The 17,579-nt window shown below is 54.4% G+C and overlaps 1 protein-coding gene across 6 annotated transcripts; it reads left to right on the top strand.

The window, feature by feature from the left end:
* Positions 1–1,389: 1,389 nt before the first annotated feature.
* On the top strand, positions 1,390–16,272 carry Rbck1 (RANBP2-type and C3HC4-type zinc finger containing 1). 6 transcript variants are annotated; one of them, XM_046432905.2, is made up of 14 exons: positions 1,390–1,496; positions 2,093–2,181; positions 3,122–3,266; positions 6,217–6,352; positions 6,451–6,649; positions 7,831–7,949; positions 8,022–8,195; positions 8,999–9,159; positions 10,133–10,244; positions 12,668–12,847; positions 13,455–13,553; positions 13,822–13,965; positions 15,461–15,647; positions 15,731–16,272. In XM_046432905.2, the coding sequence occupies exons 2-14, from the start codon at positions 2,160–2,162 to the stop codon at positions 15,976–15,978; spliced, it is 1,926 nt and encodes a 641-aa protein (XP_046288861.1). In that variant the 5' UTR covers positions 1,390–1,496; positions 2,093–2,159; the 3' UTR covers positions 15,979–16,272. The 6 variants fall into 6 exon arrangements, with proteins under 6 accessions (XP_046288861.1, XP_046288863.1, XP_058431699.1 ...); XM_046432907.2 differs by having other exon boundaries at positions 1,394–1,521; XM_058575716.1 differs by lacking the exon at positions 1,390–1,496 and adding an exon at positions 1,609–1,762 and having other exon boundaries at positions 6,259–6,352.
* Positions 16,273–17,579: the final 1,307 nt, after the last annotated feature.

The following is a 17,579-nucleotide window of genomic DNA, read 5'->3' as shown; positions in this document are numbered from 1 at the left end:
AGATAATGTCAACAGCCCTTGTGGAAGTCAGGAAAGACAATGGAATGTACCTTTTCAAGAGTCTGAAAAAACAGCCACACCCAGCTAAAAATTCATTCAAGAAGGAGGTTTAGGAGTCAGGCATGGTGGTGCACGCAAGCCTGTAATCTCAGCAATTTGCCTGTAATCTCAGCAACTTAGAAGGCTGCTGCAGGAAGATCACAAGTTCAGGCCAGCCTCAGCAACTTAGGGAGCCCCCTAAAATAACTCAACCAGGCCCTGTCTCAAAACAACAACAAAAAAATAAAAAGGGCTGGGGATGTGACTCAGTGATTAAGCACCCCTGGGTTCACTTCCCAGTAGCAAAAGAAAAATAAAAGTCTAAATAAAGTTTTTAAAATTTATTTTAGTTTTAAGTGGGCACAATATCTTTATTTTATATTTACGTGGTGCTGAGGATCGAACTCAGTGCCTCAAGCATGCTAGGTGAGCACTCTACCACTGAGCCACAACCCCAGCCCTAAATAAAGTTTTTTTTTTTTTTTTCAAAGAAAAGTATGAACATTCGTCACCAGAAACCTCTTCCTATGGAAAAATTCTAAAGCAGCAGATTCCAAAAGGCTGAGTTATCCCAGAACCCTGAAGCCAGTGAGGCTTGAGTGCAGCGAACCCAAGTGAGGGTGTCAGAGACAAAGGCAGAGGTTGTGGGTGGCAGCTGGCAGGGCTGGGGAGGACTTTGGCTCTTCCTTTTAGTGATATGGGAGTATCTGAGTGGGCTGACTTGGATCTGATACACATGTTAGCATGATGTTCTGGTACCTGGGCAGAAGGTGCCTGCAGGTAGGGGAGGGGCTGGCAGAAAAAGAAACAAGGAGCCAGGAGAGGACGCTAATCCGACTGGGAAAGGACAGAGGACTGAGGCAGGCGCCACGGGATGGGGCATGGAGGAGGCGAGGGGTGAGTTTCTGAATCTACTCTGCAGATGAAGCTCACAGGATCTGCTGATCCGTGGAATGAAAAGTGGGAGAAAATTTTAAAGAGGCAGAAGCCTGGAGTACATCGGGCTCCCTGACTTTTTTTGTAAGGCGGATGCAAACTTCGTCAATGAACGAATGCAAAAGTAGAGGGTGAAAGCCTAGAGGCAGCCTCCGGTCTGGTTGAGGGTGGGTTCCTGAACCTGCCAGGTTTGGATTCAGATTCCTCTCTGACCTTGACAAGGTCAGATACAATCTGGAGCCCGCTTAGAGCTCTCCAAAGCTGTCAGCAGTGGTGTCAAACGACCGGGTCTCTCAAGCCCCGCCCCTCCGGGCCCAGGCCCCGCCTTCACCCCTTCAGGCCCCGCCCCTCCCTCCAGACAGGCTCCGGCCCCTCCCTCCAGAAGGCCCCGGCCCCGCCCTCCAGAAGGCCCCGGCCCCGCCCTCCCGACAGGCTCGGGCTCAGCTCAGACCCCCGTCCTCCGGTCCAGGTCCCTCCCACAATCCCCAGGCCCCGCCTCCGGCGGCGGCACGGCGCTTCGGGTGAGCCCGGGTCGGGGGTTTTGTGGTCAGTACGAGGGGGCCGCCTGGATCGGGGAGGCTGGGCGCTGGGGACGGCCGGGCCCGCGGGGGCGGGGGCGCGGGGACAGCCTCGGCGCCTCCTGCCGCTGGGGCCGGGAGGGGGGTCCCGGGAGAGGAGACAATTTTCCGGCCCCCCCGCCCCACTTCCGGGGCCACCACTTTCACTTTCTCTTCCGCCGGAGCTGGTCCCCTGCTTCCGAATGACAGGCGCCTCCGGGAGCGCTGGGGTAGGGCCGCAGCCCCAGACCGCAGGGGCGCTCCCAGGGGAAGCGGGGCGCCCCTCGGGGACCTGGAGCGCCCCCGCCGTGCGGCGCCGGCGTCCTCTCCCTCCTTTCCGCCCCAGCCCCGTTTCCTCTTTCGCCCGTTGCCTGGGTGCCCCCTGCGCTTTCACCGTCCCGGGTGGGGTTCTGGCCAGTTTCCTGTGCCAGGCCCGGGCCCCGGGTGGTGTGACGCTACCCGGCTGCCGCCCGGGACACCAAAGCATGGAAGGGGCTTGGGCCGGCGCCCAAGGCCACTGGCCGAGGCTGAGTCGCTCCTGGTCGCATGCTCTCTCCCAGGTGGCCTGGAGGAAGCATTTCCACGAAGCCACAGCCCCCCTCTGGGGGATGGGCGCAGCCAAGCCAGATGGACGAGAAGATCAAGAAAGGTGGGCACAGAGGGAGGGAGAGGAGGGGTCCCAGCCTTGCCTGCCCTCTCTCAGCCCACCTGCCCTTCAGTTTCTTCTCTTGCATTCTGGGCCGGCTCTGTGCTGCGATAGGAGGTGGGCGGGCACCACCAGAGGACACTGACTTGAGACCTGGGCGGGTGGGGAGACGGACCTCAGCGGGCCTATCAGAATTCCTTGCCTCTTCTTTTGCCCAGGCCACCCAACATTGTAGAACCTGGGCGGTTTCACTGCCCAGCTGCAAACCCTTCCTTGCCCCTGTGTTCTTAGCACCAAGTCCTGAGCCCTGGGTGACCCCCCACCCCCTCTCCCTGCACTTACCCCCTTGCTGACTGTAGTGGAGCCCCACTGGCTTCTGTTCTGATCCTGCTGCGCCTTCCCTTACTCCTCTCCACATGAACACCACCCCCTTCACCCTCCACGTCCCCCCTGCTGCTCCTCCTCAGATCTCAGCACCGTCCCTGATCTCCTTACCCTGTTTATTTCTTGCCAAAATGGACCACAATCTGATTTCTTTTTTTGTCCTGTTAAATTTGTTTATTTCTCCCTCTCCTCTGGACTGGCAGGTCTTTGAGGGGAGGGGCCCTGTTTATTTTAACCATTTCCTGGGACTGTGGGTCACACACTGTAGGAGCTCAGTGAATGCTCATCAGATAAATGAATGGAAGTATGGGAAGTCTTGAGTAGGAAGGAAAAATGGAACCAAATGAGCCTAAGTTGGCAGGAGTAGAGAGTGTCAGAGAAGGGACTTTCTTCCAGAGAAAGGGACTTTAAAGCTGGGTAGAGAAGGATATGTAGTGGTTTATCAGGAAGATAGGGAGCTGCGTGTGTGCACACGGGGTCACCATGTCCCTCATCCCCTTCACCCCCCACCTCCCCAAATGTAACCTGTGCTAACCTGCTTCTATTTTGCTGACAATAGCAGAGGAGATGGCCCTAAGTCTCGCCCGGGCAGTGGCTGGTGGGGATGAACAGGCGGCTATGAAGTGTGCCATCTGGCTGGCAGAGCAACGGGTGCCCGTGAGTGTGAAACTGAAGCCCGAGGTCTCCCTGACACAGGACATCAGGTGAGGCCTGCGTGGTTGGCCAGGGACTTGGGCTTCCTGAACCTTCATGCGCAGCCTATCAAATGTTCTTTTCTTTTCTTTTTTGCACCAGGTATTGAACCTGGGGTGCTTAACCACTGAGCAACATCCCCAGCCCTTTTGTTTTTTATTTTGAGTTAAGGTCTCACTGAATGGCTTTAATTTGCCTCAGCCTCGGGATTGCAGGCATGTGCCACTGCACCCTCGAGAATGATTCTTGGCTGGGCACAGTGGCGCTCACCTGTAATCCCAGTGGCTCAGGAGGCGTAGGCAGGAGGATTGTGAGTTCAGAGCCAACCTCAGCAACTTAGCGAGCCCCTGAGCAACTCAGCGAGACCCTGTCTCTAAATAAAATATAAAAAGGGCTGGGGACGTGGCTTAGTGGCCGAGTGTCCCTGGATTCAAACACCAGTTTGTCACTGAGATGTGGGGCAGGTTATTTTACCTCTCAGAGTTTGCTTTCTCATTTTTTAAAATGAAACAATAACAGTAGTCATAGGGTTGTTAGGATATCAGTCTTCATATAATAGAAGAAAAATAACAGTGGCATAAAAAATGTCAGTTCAAATTTGGAGGTTCTGAGCTCATGGTCCTCAGAGGCACATCTTTCTTCTGTCTCATTATTCATGAAGTTCATCTCATGGTTCAAAATGACTGTTCCAGCTCCAGCCATTTCATCAGGAAGAAGGGAAGACTTCTCTTAAGAACGTAGACTAGAAGTTGCACATACTTCTGCTTCATTCCTAATCTTGTTCTCACAGCCACACTCAGTCTGCAGGGAAGCTGTGAAATACAGCCGGGTATCCAGCTAGACTGCAGGGTTCTCTTAGCAAGGGAAGCAAGGGAGAATGGATGCTGTCAGTCTTTGCCCCAGAGGTTTTAATCTCTACTGAAACACCAAAGTGTAATCACTCAATAAATGTTGATGTCTCTGATTCTTTTTTTACTGCTTTTTTATTGCTGCCTATTAAGGTAATAGTGTGTCAGAGTTGTGCAGTCATCCCCACAGTCAATTTTAGAACATTTTATTATCCCATAAAGAAAACCCATACTCAGCTGGGCATGGTGTCGCATACCTGTAATCCCAGTGACCCGTGAGGCCAGCCTCAGCAATTTAGTGAAGCTCTAAGCAACTTAGTGAGACCCTGTGTCAAAATAAAAAATAAAAAGGGCTGGGGATGTGGCTCAGTGGTGAAGTATTTCTGGGTCCAATTCCCCAGTAACAAAAAAGAAAAAGAAAATAATATACTCATTAGCAGTAAGTCCCTCTCCATCTTCTTTCCAGGGCCATCTATCTCTAGGGATTTGTCTATTCTGGAAATTTTATTTATGTGGAATCTTACCACAGGTGGTTTTTTGGTCTGGCATCTTTCACTTAACATGTTTTCTGGATTCATCCATGTTTACCATATGTATCTGAACTTTTTTCTTTTTATTGCTGAACAACAATCCACTGTGTGGACAAATCACTTTGTCTTTAGCCTTCAGTCAGTTGATGGCCATTCGGGTTGTTCGTACTTCCTGGCTGTTATGAATAATGCTTCTGTGAACGTGTGTGAGCAGGTGGACTTGTTTTCATTTCTCTTGGGGTTACCGCCCAGTGGCATTGCTGGGTCACAGGGTAACTCTACATTAACCCTAACGAGGAACTGCAAGGCTGGTTCTCCAAGTGGCTGCACCATTTCACATTCTGGCCAGCAGCGTGTGGTTTTGATTATAGCATCCTCGTGAGTCTGAAGTAGTATCCCAATGTGCTTTGACTTGTAGTTCCCAAATCATTTGTTAACTAATGATGTGGAGCATCTTGTCATGTGATTGTTGGTCATTTGCATCTTTTCTTTGGATAACTGCCTATATATGTCTTTTGCCAGCTTTTTGTTGTTGTTTTATTGTTTTGTTTTGGTACTGGGGATTGAACCCAGGGGCACTTTTCTACTGAGCTACACCCCAGTGCTTTTTATGTATTTATTTTTCATTTTGAGGCAGGGTCTCGTTAGGTTGCTTAGGGCCTCACTAAAGTGCCCAGATTGGCCTCAAACTTGTGATCCTTCTGCCTCAGCCTTCCAAGTGGCTGGGATTACAGGTGTGTGCCACCACACCTGGCTTCAGATTCGTTCTTGCTATCCTTGCTTTGGAGATGTAATGTGTTCCCAAGTCTGAGAGTGCTCATTAGATTGTTCTGCACTTTACATCATCTCTGTTTCCTTTGGAGTCAGTTCTGGTTTTTCCTATTAGCTCTTCCTTTTCATATTTTTAGTCTTCCAAAAGTGTTTGAGGATCCTTGAGAAAAATTTATAATATCAGGCTGAGGTTCAGTGAAAGAGTGCTTGCCCAGCATGTGGGAGGCCCTGGGTTCTGTCCCCACTACTGCAGACAACAACAAAACCACTGGAATAGGGGCTGGGGTTTGGCTCAGCAGTAGAGTGCTCGCCCAGCACATCTGAGATGCTGGGTCCATCCTCAGCACCACATAAAAATAAGTAAATAAAGGTATTATGTCCAACAACAGGGGGAAAAAAAAGCACTGAAATAATGGTGTTTGGCCTTAAATCCTGCCTCTGGCAGTCATTCCTTGTACTTTGGCATAAACATGTAACATGTTTATCTGTGGAAAAGAGACCACAGTACCGCCTGTGAGCTCCTTGAGAGGATTAAGAGTCAGTATGCACTGGGCCTCTGCACGTGGTAAATGACCACTTTTGGAGGTTTGGCTGAAAGGCCTGGAGAAGGGATGGAAGAGGCTGGAGAAGTGGGGAGGGCAGCCCCCGTGCTGCCAGTTGTGGCTCAGGCTAAGTGCTGCCTGGGGCTGGTGGAGGGACTTCGGCTGTGGCCCTAATAGAGGAGGAAGCAGAGGGACCCGGGAATCCAGGGGAGTCTCCTCAAGACGGGAGTCTTGTGAGTGGACATGCGAGCAAATGTGTACACGTCCTAGCTGGTGGCCATGGCGGACCTGTGGCCCCCCTCTCCCCTCCAGGCTGTGTGTCAGCGTGGAGGATGCCCAGATGCACACCGTCACCATCTGGCTCACCGTGCGCCCTGATATGACCGTGGCCTCCCTCAAGGACATGGTGAGTGAGGGGCTGGTGGGAGTCCCTATGGGGCCTGTTTCGGCGCCTCTCCTCACCTCCGCCCTCCTCCCTCCCTCCCCTCTCTTGGCCCCTGCCAGGTATTCCTGGACTATGGCTTCCCACCCACACTGCAGCAGTGGGTAATTGGGCAGCGGTTGGCACGGGACCAGGAGACTCTACACTCCCATGGCGTGCGGCGGAATGGGGACAGTGCCTACCTCTACCTGCTGTCAGCCTGCAACACCTCGCTTAACCCTCGGGAGCTGCAGCGGGAGCGGCAGCTGCGGATGCTGGAAGGTGAGGCCCTGGCCCAGGCAGTGGGGCGCACACAGGGCCAGGCTCACCTGAGGCCGTAGCGAGCAGGGCACAGTGCCTGCCTGGACGGGGGGTCAGGGACAGAGACGTGGGCAGAGAGCGCTACAGGGAACCCTCTTTAGAACATCTGGTGTGGGGCGAGGTGGAGTTCCGCCTTGGCCCTGGCATTTACCAGAACTGTGTGACCTCAGGCAGGTTCGTTCCTGTCTCTGAATCTTCAGTTTTTATAATCTGTAAACGGGGTATGGTGATAATTATAACAAGTATTTATTCTAAATTTCTTACTTTTGCAGTATTTCATAACTACAGAAAAGTTACAGAATTGCACAAAAAAATTACATAAGTTCCGAAGTACTTTTTTTTTTTTTGGTACCAGGGATTGAACCAGGAGCACTTTACCACTGAGCCACATCTCCAGCCCTTTTTGAGACAGGGTCTTCCTAAGTTGCTAAGGCTGGTCTTGAACTTGCAATCCTCCTGTCTCAGCCACCCGGGTCGCTGGGATTACAGGCGTGCACCACCGCACTTGCTTTCCCAAATATGAACACTTTACCATATTTGCTTTGCTTTATCATTCTCTTCTAAATATAAAATGGTTTTAATTTCTGAACCATTTGAGAATAAGGGTCAGACATGATGTCTCCTTCCCCAAATACTTCAGTGTCATTTCTGTAAATAAAAAGGTCATTTTCTTGTGTTACCATGTGCAGCTCTCCAATTCAGAAATCAGCATCAATGTAGTACAGTCAGCCCCTCTCAGGTTTCACCAGTAGCCCCACAGATATCCTTCATGACAAAAGAAGCAGTCCCATCCCAACCCTCCTCCCGGGGCTCTCCCTGGTTCCTGACTCCCCTGAGCTGACTGGAAGTCTGGCGCCATTCCTTCTTTTTCTCTGGTTTCTTCACAAATGGATCCCTGGGTGTTCTGACAGGCCTCCTCAGAGGGGACCCTGCGGCTCTTTGGGTGCATCAGGAGGCCCGAGTCTGGAGCATCATGGGTGGGGTAGGGATCTGATCCCTGAGGGAGCCAGAATGCCCACCTGGCAGGACAAGGCTGGAGTCAGGTCCAGGGAGGAGAGAGGCTGAAGGTGGGGTGCCTGGCTGGCTCGCTCAGGGTGTGGACAGTGGATAGCATGGATCCTGCCGGCCTTCCTCCTCTGCAGATCTGGGATTCAAGGATCTCACGCTGCAGCCAAGGGGTCCCCTGGAGCCAGATCCTTCCAAGTCCGGGGCCCCCCAGGAGCCTGGCCAGCAGCCAGATGCAGTGCCCGAGCCCCCACCGGTAAGCGGCAGTCCTGTGTGCCCTGCCTGCCCCACCGGGTCTGCCACTCTGCTCATGGCTCTCTGCTCCCAGGTGGGCTGGCAGTGCCCTGGCTGCACCTTCATCAACAAGCCCACGCGACCTGGCTGCGAGATGTGCTGCCAGGCGCGGCCAGAGACCTACCAGGTTCCCACCTCTTACCAGCCGGACGCGGAGGAGCGAGCGCGCCTGGCCAGCGAGGAAGAGGCGCTGCGCCAGTACCAGCAGGTGGGCGCTCCAGTCCCGGGACAGACTCCTGCCCACTGGACGCGGGAGGCCTAGGCCAGGAAGGGAGCCCCCTGCCGCTCCTCCCTCGTTACTGCCCTGCCCTCCTGACCTTACCGCTAGCTGTGGCCCTTCACTTGACTGCGCGCTACCTGTCTCTGAGGTCACCCTGGGCCGAGACTCTGCTTCCTGCTGTGGAGCACATCCAGTTTCTTCATGTGCTCCGTCCTGTGTGGGCTGTGTCTCCGTCTGCACTTTAACAACCCCCCATGTACGCAAGTGTCCCTGCTGTGACCTCAACATCCGTGCTGTGACCTTGAGGAGGCCTGAGCAGGGACCTCACCCCTATCCACCTGTACCCTCACTCCTCCCAACCTTGTCCTCTCCTGCCCCTACTCCCCTCGCCTCTGGCCCCGCCTACCCTGGCCTCTCACTCTCCCTGGGGGAATGACTGCCCTCCAGGAGCCCCTGTGGTGACACCCCTCTCCCTACCAGCACAGCCCCTGCCCCACCCTGGCCATCACCCCACTCCGGTCCCATCTGTAGCCTTGCTTGTCTCCCGGCTTTGCCGCCCCTTCCTAACTGACCAGACCCCACCTGTGCCCTCTGCGTCTCCGCCCCGCCCCGCCCCGCCCCGGTGCCTGGCAGGACCTCAGACCCCGGCCACGTCCTTTCCACCGCTGTTCCACCCGCTTCCCAGCCTGGCCACGCTCGCCCGCCCCGCCCCTCTCCCTCACCCTGCCCCCACCCTGGTCTCACCACCCCCAAGACCCTGACCCGCCCCGTGGCCCCGCTCGTGTGCCCAGCGGAAGCAGCAGCAGCAGGAGGGGAACTACCTGCAGCACGTGCAGCTGGAGCAGCGGAGCCTGGTGCTGAACACCGAGCCCGCCGAGTGCCCCGTGTGCTACTCGGCGCTGGCGCCCGGCGAGGCGGTGGTGCTGCGCGAGTGCCTGCACACCTTCTGCAGGTGCGCCCCGCCCCCACCCAGCGGCGCGCGGTCCCTCGCAGGGCCGCCAGTGGGTGGGCCTGTGTGCTTTCATTTCCTTGGACACCCGCAGAACCTTCCAGGTAGGCCCTGTCTCCCCAAGGGCAGAGGAGCAGTGGGAGGTACAGAGAGGCCAAGCGACTTCCCCAAGGCCACACAGCCCATGTAAGAAGCCCAGACATGAACTCAGGCATTCTGACTGCAGACTTTCTGCCCTTATTTTAACCCCAACTACCCAGGCCCAGGTGAGGGGAATGGGCCGCTTTCCCTCCCAGCTTGTATCAACTTTGGCCTCTACTGGCTGGCGCTATCCCCCACCCCACCCCACCCCAATCGTGGCTCTTCCACCCCTGGACTGGGAAAACGTGTTCGTTTGCCACGGTGGTCATTGCTAGAGCTGTACTGAGCGCCAGGTCCCCTCTTCCTCCTGGAGGTGACATTGGGGAGGAGGCCTATGTTAATGGATAATTGCTGGCTGAGCAGTGGGTCATGAGCCCTGCTTGGGGACCGTCAGGACGCCTCTAAGGAGCGTCCCTGGAACAGAAGATTGGGCCCAGGCTTGGACCTCGACCTCACTTGTCTCAGGACCTCACTTGTCTCAGGAGACCTGTGGGTCCAGAGGAGAGGGACAGAGGGGTTGGGCTTTCCGGGGCTCAGCGAGCACATGGGGGTTTGCGTGGGTGCTGGGGTGCAAGGGGTGGGGAGCTCCTGGGCACTGACACTGCTGCGGTACTGAGAGTGGACTTAGGGGCCAGGTGGGGGCAGGGAGGAGGCTGTGTCACCAGGTGGAGTGATGGGGGCCTGGGTCAGAGCAGCAGGGAATAGCGGGGCTGCTGGATGGAAGGAAGTCGGGTGTTGAGGAGAAGCCCAGCTAGGGCCCTGGGGTCAGGCTGTGCCATGGGAGGGTGGAGTCCCTGTGGGCATTTGTAGGACCTAACCCTGTCCTCCCCCCCAGGGAGTGCCTGCAGGGCACCATCCGCAACTGCCAGGAGGCCGAGGTCTCCTGCCCCTTCATCGACAACACCTACTCCTGCCCGGGCAAGCTGCTGGAGAGGGAGATCCGGGCGGTAAGGCTGGGGGCAGGAAGGCCCCAGAGTCCTTGGAGCTGGCCTAAGCTGGCCTGACATCTCAGTAGACATTTTTCAAGAGCCTCCCCCATGTTGGGCACTGGGGTCCAACCAGGACAGGATTTGGGGGAAGTAGCTGAAACTTACTGACAGTTGTAACTTTTCCTTCATGAAGGGAAGAGATAGAGCTGTTGGGGTGGGGAGCTCTGGGCCCCGGGGCTGGGTGTATGACCTGAGTTCCTTTCTTTCTTTCTTTTTTTAAGAGAGAGAGAGAGAGAGAAAATTTTTTAATATTTATTTTTTAGTTTTGGGCAGACACAACATCTTTGTTTGTATGTGGTGCTGAGGATCGAACCCAGGCCGCACGCATGCCAGGCGAGCGCGCTACCGCTTGAGCCACATCCCCAGCCCCTGAGTTCCTTTCAAGAATTGTGGAGATTGTGGTGGAGGGTGTGCATGAACAAGTTAGAGTAGACTTGGCACATGGCAAGCCCTTGTATCAGCTGGTTTTTGCTGTGTAACAAGTCACCCCAGATTTAATGGCTCCCAACAATTTAAGTGATCAGTTGCAAGTTAGTGATTCCAGTTAGGCTGAGCAGGGGGTGCTTCTTGTCTGCACTGGGCCAGGCTGCTCTTTTCTGGGCTTGACAGGTGGGCCACTATGGTGGACTGGTTCATGTGGCCCCTCTCCACCTGCAGGCTGGCAGGGCTCACTTGGTGGTGGTTCCAGGGTTCCAGGAGCAGCTGTGGGGAGCCTGGGTGTGGGAGTGCTTGCGAGTCTCTGCTGTCTTCTACCTGCTGTCCCTGTGGGAGGGGACATGAGCAACAGCCTAGCACAGTGCTGTGGAGGCTCCTGTGTGCGTGCTGCTGCTCTTGTGGTTCAGGTTATTAAGGGGTCAGTTTCCCCTCTAGGTACTGATGACTTGAGCAAATCCTTCCCTCCTCTGGACCTCCATTTCCCCATCACAGTGTAAACTGTTGGGCTTGATTCACCAACTTCAAATTGCAAGAAAATGGCCTTCCCAGAATCAAGCGTCTGGGGTTCGCAGGCCAAAACATGGAGGCAGGGCCAGAGGTGCCAAGGGCCAGATGGGAGATGCTTCCCAGACATGCACATAGGACCCCCGTTTCTTCCCATCCCAGGACATCCTCCGACTGCATTTTGTCCCGTTTCCTCCAGTATTTCTGGCAGACATATTTTTTTTTTAAAAAAACCAATCAACTTTATTAAATTATACTTAGTACACAATAAAATGTACCCATTGTCACTGTGCAGCTGGATGAGTTCTTTTTCTTTTCTTTTCTTCTCTTCTTTTTCAGTGCTGGTTATCAAACCCAGGGCCCTTCCCAGGCTAGGCAAGCTTTCTACCCTAACCCAGAGCCCTAACCACCACCCAGTCAAGATACAGAGCAGAGGCCTGATTCTTACCTCATTGTAACTGGCAAAGACGCACCAACTTATTATTTTGCTGAAGAATCTTACATATAATACAAAAATGTTATATAATATAATAATCATTTCCTCTGTCTGTATGACATTGATTTGTATGTGGGGGACTGAACTTAGAGCCTCATACATGCTTAGCAGGTGCTCTGCCTTGAGTTGTATCCCCAGCCCAAACTGGGATTTTTTTTTTTTTTTTGCGGGAGACTATCAGGAATTGAACCCAGGAGGGCTTAACCACTGAGCTACATCTCCAGCCCTTTGTATTTTTTAATTTCAGACAGGAGTCTACTAAGTTGCTTAGGGCCTCACTGAATTGCTGAGACTGACCTCAGACTTGTGATCCTCCTACCTCAGCCTCCCAAGTTGCTGGGATTACAGGTGTGCACCACCATGCCTGGCCCAAATTGATTTTTTGAGTATGATGTACCAGGATACTAATTTAACTATATTGCCCTTATCATTGCTTCTTCTTCTTATTTTTTTTTCCCATGGTACTAGGTATTGAACCCAGGACCTCCTGCATGCTAGACATGTACTCCACCATCTAATTACATCCCTAGCCCTTTTAATTTATTTTCATTTTTGGTTTATTGTTTATTTATTTACTTTGATGCCAGAGATTGAAACCAGGGATTCTTAACCACTGAGCCACATCCCCAACCTGTATTTTTTATTTTGAGGCAGGATATTCTTTTTACTTTTTATTTATTTATTTAGAGATATTATCTTGCTGAGTTGCTGAGGCTGGCCTCAAACTTGCTATCCTGCGTCAGCCTGCTGAGTGGCTGAGATCACAGGCCTGCACCTTGGCACCCGGCTTGCATGGAGCCTTTAAACACTAGAAGGGTTATAGGAGAAAAGTACTCGGACTGGGTTGACTGTATGGGCTGGGGCTTCCTGGAGGATATTTGGTGGCACAGAGGGCCATCTGTTGGGTATTCTGAACCCCAAGCACAAGGACATGGTGTGTTGGCAGCTCCTGAGCCCCGAGGATTACCAGCGGTTTCTGGACCTGAGTGTCTCCATTGCCGAGAACCGCAGCGCCTTCAGCTACCACTGCAAGACCCCAGACTGCAAGGGCTGGTGCTTCTTTGAGGATGATGTAAACGAGTTCACCTGCCCCGTGTGTTTCCACGTCAACTGCCTGCTCTGCAAGGTGCGTGGTCCCACGCTGCCTCCTCCCCTGGTTCTGTGGAGGCTGACTGCATCAGAGATCAGCGCCTGTTCCCATGGGGAGGGAGCGGCGATGTTGGTCTGGGAGTTGTGATGAGGAGCTGCATGTCGCTGCCCTGACCCGGGAGGCCAATCCCAGCACTGGCCCCAGCACAGCCTAGTACTGATCCTGATCCTGGACCACGTCCTGGTCCTGGGCTGAGTTCAGCTTTGGCCCTAGTCACAGACTGAATCCTGGTCCCGTATGGAGCCCTGACCCTTGCGAGCCCCAAACTTGGCCCCAAACTCAGCTCAGACTCTACATCGCACACTTAACTGGTCCCATGCTAAGCCAGACACCGAGACCCACCCAACCCTGCCCCATCCTTCCCCAGGCACATCCCAATGCCTTCAAAAGTTGCCCATTAAAGTGATGAGCAGGCAGAGCCCAGGCTCAGACTCAGGCTTGGCAAACTGGGTCTCCAAGCAATGGACCTCTGGTGGGGTCAGAACCACAGAGGCCCAGGGACCTTCTCTGGTTGTGCCTGAAGTAGTGCTTCCAGTCTGAAGCCCCGGGAACTCTCTCCTGGACCCCCCCCCTCCCCCCGCAGGCCATCCACGAGCGCATGAACTGCAGGGAGTATCAGGACGACCTGGCCTTGCGCGCTCAGAATGACGTGGCAGCCCGGCAGACCACGGAGATGCTGAGGGTGAGCCAGGGTCGGGCTGATTTCTGCTCTGAGGGCTTCTCGAGCTGAGTTCACAGATCCCTGGAGGCGCAGAGCTCCCTTCTGTCAACTCCCATCCCGGGATGGGCCTTAGGCCCGGAGTCAGGTGGTGAGCAGCAGGAGCAGGGTCTGGGTGGAGGCAGGGGACCGCTGTGACAAAGGAGGCCAGAGAAGTTCTGGGAGGGAGCTGGAAGCCTCCAGGGGTGGGCGCGGCAGGCGGCAGTCCCCGCCCACTCACCCTCTGCTCCAGGTGCTGCTGCAGCAGGGCGAGGCCATGCACTGCCCGCAGTGCCATATTGTGGTGCAGAAGAAGGATGGGTGCGACTGGATCCGCTGCACCGTCTGCCACACCGAGATCTGCTGGGTCACCAAGGGCCCGCGGTGGGGCCCTGGGGTGAGTTGTCCAAGGAGCAGAAGGCTTGGGGGTGGGGTGGGGAGAGTGGGGCTTGCCTGGGAGAGGGGCTTGGAAAACTATAGCCTGGGGACTGTTCCAAGCCCCACATGCTAGACAAGTGCTCTGCCACCGAGCCCCAGCCCGGCCCAGGAGAGGGTTTTTTAACATCTGTTTTTTGTTTTTTTTTTTTAACTGAACACAGGCAGGTGTGCGCTACCATTGAGCACATACCCAGCCCATTTTTATTTTTTTGGTACCCGGTTTTGAACCTTGGGGCTCTTTACCACGAAGCTACATCTCTAGCCCTTATTATTTGTTTAGAGAGGGTCTCACTAAGTTGCTGAGGCTGACCTCGAACTTATGATTCTCCTGCCTCAGCCTCCTGCATTGCTGGGATTACAGGTATGTGCGACTGCACCTTGCTTTTTACACTTTAATTTTTTTTTTAATTTGTTCTAATTAGTTACACATGACAGTAGCTTTTTACATTTTTATTTTTTAATCATTTTTATTTATTTTTAATTTTTTTTAGTTGAAAATGGACACAATATCTTTATTATTCTTTTTTTATTTGTTTATTTTTACATGGTGCTGGGGACCGAACCCAGGGCCTCACGCTTGGGAGGCAAGCACTCTACCACTGAGCTACCACCCCAGCCCATTTATTTTTATTTTAAAAGTATTTATTTATTGGTACTGGGGATTAAACCCAGGGGTGCTTAACCACTGAGCTACATCTTCAGCCCTTTTTATTTTTTATTGTGAGACAGGGTCTCACTAAATTCTAAAGCCTCTCATTAAATTTCTGAGTCTGGCCTTGAACTTGGGATCCTCCTGCCTCAGCCTCCTGAGTCACTAGAGTTATAAGCATGTGCCACTGAGCCCAGCTACATCTTTAAATGGTGTAAACAGTATTGAAAGCGCACAGTATTTCATGACAGGTGAAAAAGATATGAAATCTAGGCTGGGGGAGTACCTCAGTGGTAGGTGCTTGCCTAGTATATGTGAGGCCTTGGGTTCAGCTCTGATCACTCTGCAGAAAACAGAAAATTAGGTGAAATCCAGATTTCAGTGTCCTCAGTACAGTTCTGTCCGAGGCCAGCCACACTCTTGTCCTGGCCTCCGGTCTCTGGCTGCTTTGGTGCCCCAGGGGCTAAGTATATGGCTGCCAGTGCCCAACATCAGGCCTTTACAGGAACCTTCTCCCTCCCTGTTGCAGAGGACAGTGGGAAAGTGCAGTCAGGAGTCCGGCAGCCTCCTCCCTGGCCCCCCACACTGAGCACTTCCCTGAGGCTCAGCTTCCTCCCCTGGGACAACCTTGGAGCCTCAGGCTTGTCAGAATCAAATGACAAAGGCATTTGCTAGGTAGAGGTCCCCTGGGAGCTCTCTGCTGAAGTCAGCTGTCCTCACTGGGGGTGTTACTGGAGTTGGGGCTCCTCGTGTGGCACACAGGAGACACAGACGAAATGGAGGGGTCTGCTCGCTCTCGCACCAGCGCTGCCCACCCGGATGTGCCAGTACTGTCCAAGCCTCTCCCACCCTGGGTCTGCGGCAGACGGACACGACTCTTGTAATAGGGGAGCTGCGGGGCCCAGAAAAGGCCTGCATGACCGCCTCTACCAGGTGGCCTAGCCAGGAGGGCCGCTCAGGAGGACCTGCGGGGACGAGGGCCCGAGTGGCAGGTGTGCTCAGGTGGGTCTGAGGGAGCAGCACAGGCAGGCTGTCCTTCCTCCCTGCTTCACGGACGCTTCCCTCTGTCCTCTAGGGCCCCGGAGACACCAGTGGGGGCTGCCGCTGCCGTGTGAATGGCATTCCTTGCCACCCAAGCTGTCAGAACTGCCACTGAACCCAAGATGGTGGACCCAGCCCTACATCCGGAGGCAGTTGTGGGCAGGGCTGGGCTCGGAACTTGGCTCTGATTTCTGGGCTGCAAGACCGTTTTGTGCTTTGGCCAAGGCAGAAGCCCTGTGGGGATGGCCTGTTTGCCACAGGTGGTGTAGAGGCCCCACCTGAGCCTGCTGTTGGGTCACCTGTGCCCAGTGCCTTTATCCTCTTCCTGCGGGCTTGCGGCCCAGACCTTCTGGAAGGGGCTCTGTGAGCCACCAGCACCCCCACTCCTCGCCTGCAGGTCACAGCTAGCCACAGCTCGCCCCTCCACGTTGGCTTTCTGGGGTGAATTTGCTCCGCCTTTGCTGTTGGAGGCTCAGAGCTGCTGAGACCGGGCCAGCTGAGAGCACGCCCTTGGGTCTGACCGCCACCATCTCCCTCTGTTGCCTGCATGAGCAGATTAAAATGCTTTTCCAGGAAGGGTGTGTGTCTTGTCCTTGAGAGGGAGTGTCACGGGCCAGTGTCCCTGAGGCCTCTGGGAATGACATCAAGAAGGTAATCTGTCAGCCCTTTTCAGTGGTAAGAAGAGGCTGTGACTCAGTGCTGGGACCCTGTACCAGAGCTGGCATCTCTGTGCCCAAGGACACAGTGGGCCATGGGGGACCTTTGGGTAGGGGAGGGAGGCTGAGGCTGGCTGGGGAGTCTTGCTGGTCCCCCTTGACCTCTCAGTGGGGAGCCAGCGGTGGGGAGCAGAGATTTCAGAACAGATAAGGCTGCTGTGCTTGAGGGGTGAGGTTGTCCATCCTAAATTTATTTTTTGGTACTGAGGATTCTAGCCCAGGGGCAGTTTGCCATTGAACTTCATCTCTAGCTGCTGAGGCTGACCTTGAACTTGTGATCCTCCTGCCTCAATTTCTTGAGTGGCTGGGGTGATGGGCGTGTGCCACTGTCTCAGCTTGTCCATCCTAATTTTAATGTCTCAGGCAAGATGGCAAAGTATTGACCTAGTGATATTCATTAGTACCCACTCTGCTGGTCATATTAATAGAGCAAGGTCCGGAGACGTCCATTTTGTGCATTCCTCCTCCAAGCTGTGACCCATCCCCTATTGAGAGCTGGTTATTAATGCCCAAAGCAGAGTCTCTGCCACAAATGTGATCACGAGGGCAGGCAGCGGGTGCCTCTGCTGCTCCGGGCCTGACTCCAGGCTTAGATGCTAGGCCTGAGGATGTTGGGGGAAGGGTTTGTTCCAGCCCTTGAATAGGCACTGCCCCCTGTCTGGATGCCCAGAGCAAAAGGTGACCCCAGGCAGTGAGCAGACACCAGAGAACATGGGTGGGTAAGTGCCCTTGGCTTGCCGGTGTGGGTGCAGGTCACTGACTCTGGCTGGCGGTGGCTGGCAGCCTCCCCAGCCCTGGGGGAGGATCAGGCAGAGCTGGCTCCAGCCCAGCCTGCAGGTGCCTTTCAGACTGCCACGACCTCTCTCCACAGACCCAGCCCCGGGCCTGGGCTTCCCCCTCCCCACAACCCCCACCCTTCATGGTCAGCTTTGTTGTGCCCTGGCTACTCCCTCCTTGGCCTTGCACATTGGGTGGGGTTTTCTGAAGCCAATTAGGTGTCCAGTAACCAGTTCTCCTGCTCTCTGGAGTTCGCATCAGGTCTCACAGAGGGCTCAGCCCAGAGACTGCCTGCTCTTCAGATGCCAGCACAGATGGGGTGCCCAGTGACCCCCACTTCTGCCTGGCCAGATACGAATTTGGGAATTCCATGACTTCTCCCCCTTGGGC

This window comes from Marmota monax, unplaced genomic scaffold, assembly GCF_021218885.2.
Source record: "Marmota monax isolate L192 unplaced genomic scaffold, Marmota_monax_Labrador192_F-V1.1 WCK01_AAM20220418_F8-fsc00014, whole genome shotgun sequence".
Lineage (NCBI taxonomy): Eukaryota > Metazoa > Chordata > Mammalia > Rodentia > Sciuridae > Marmota > Marmota monax.
This window is presented reverse-complemented; position numbering and strand designations above follow the sequence as displayed.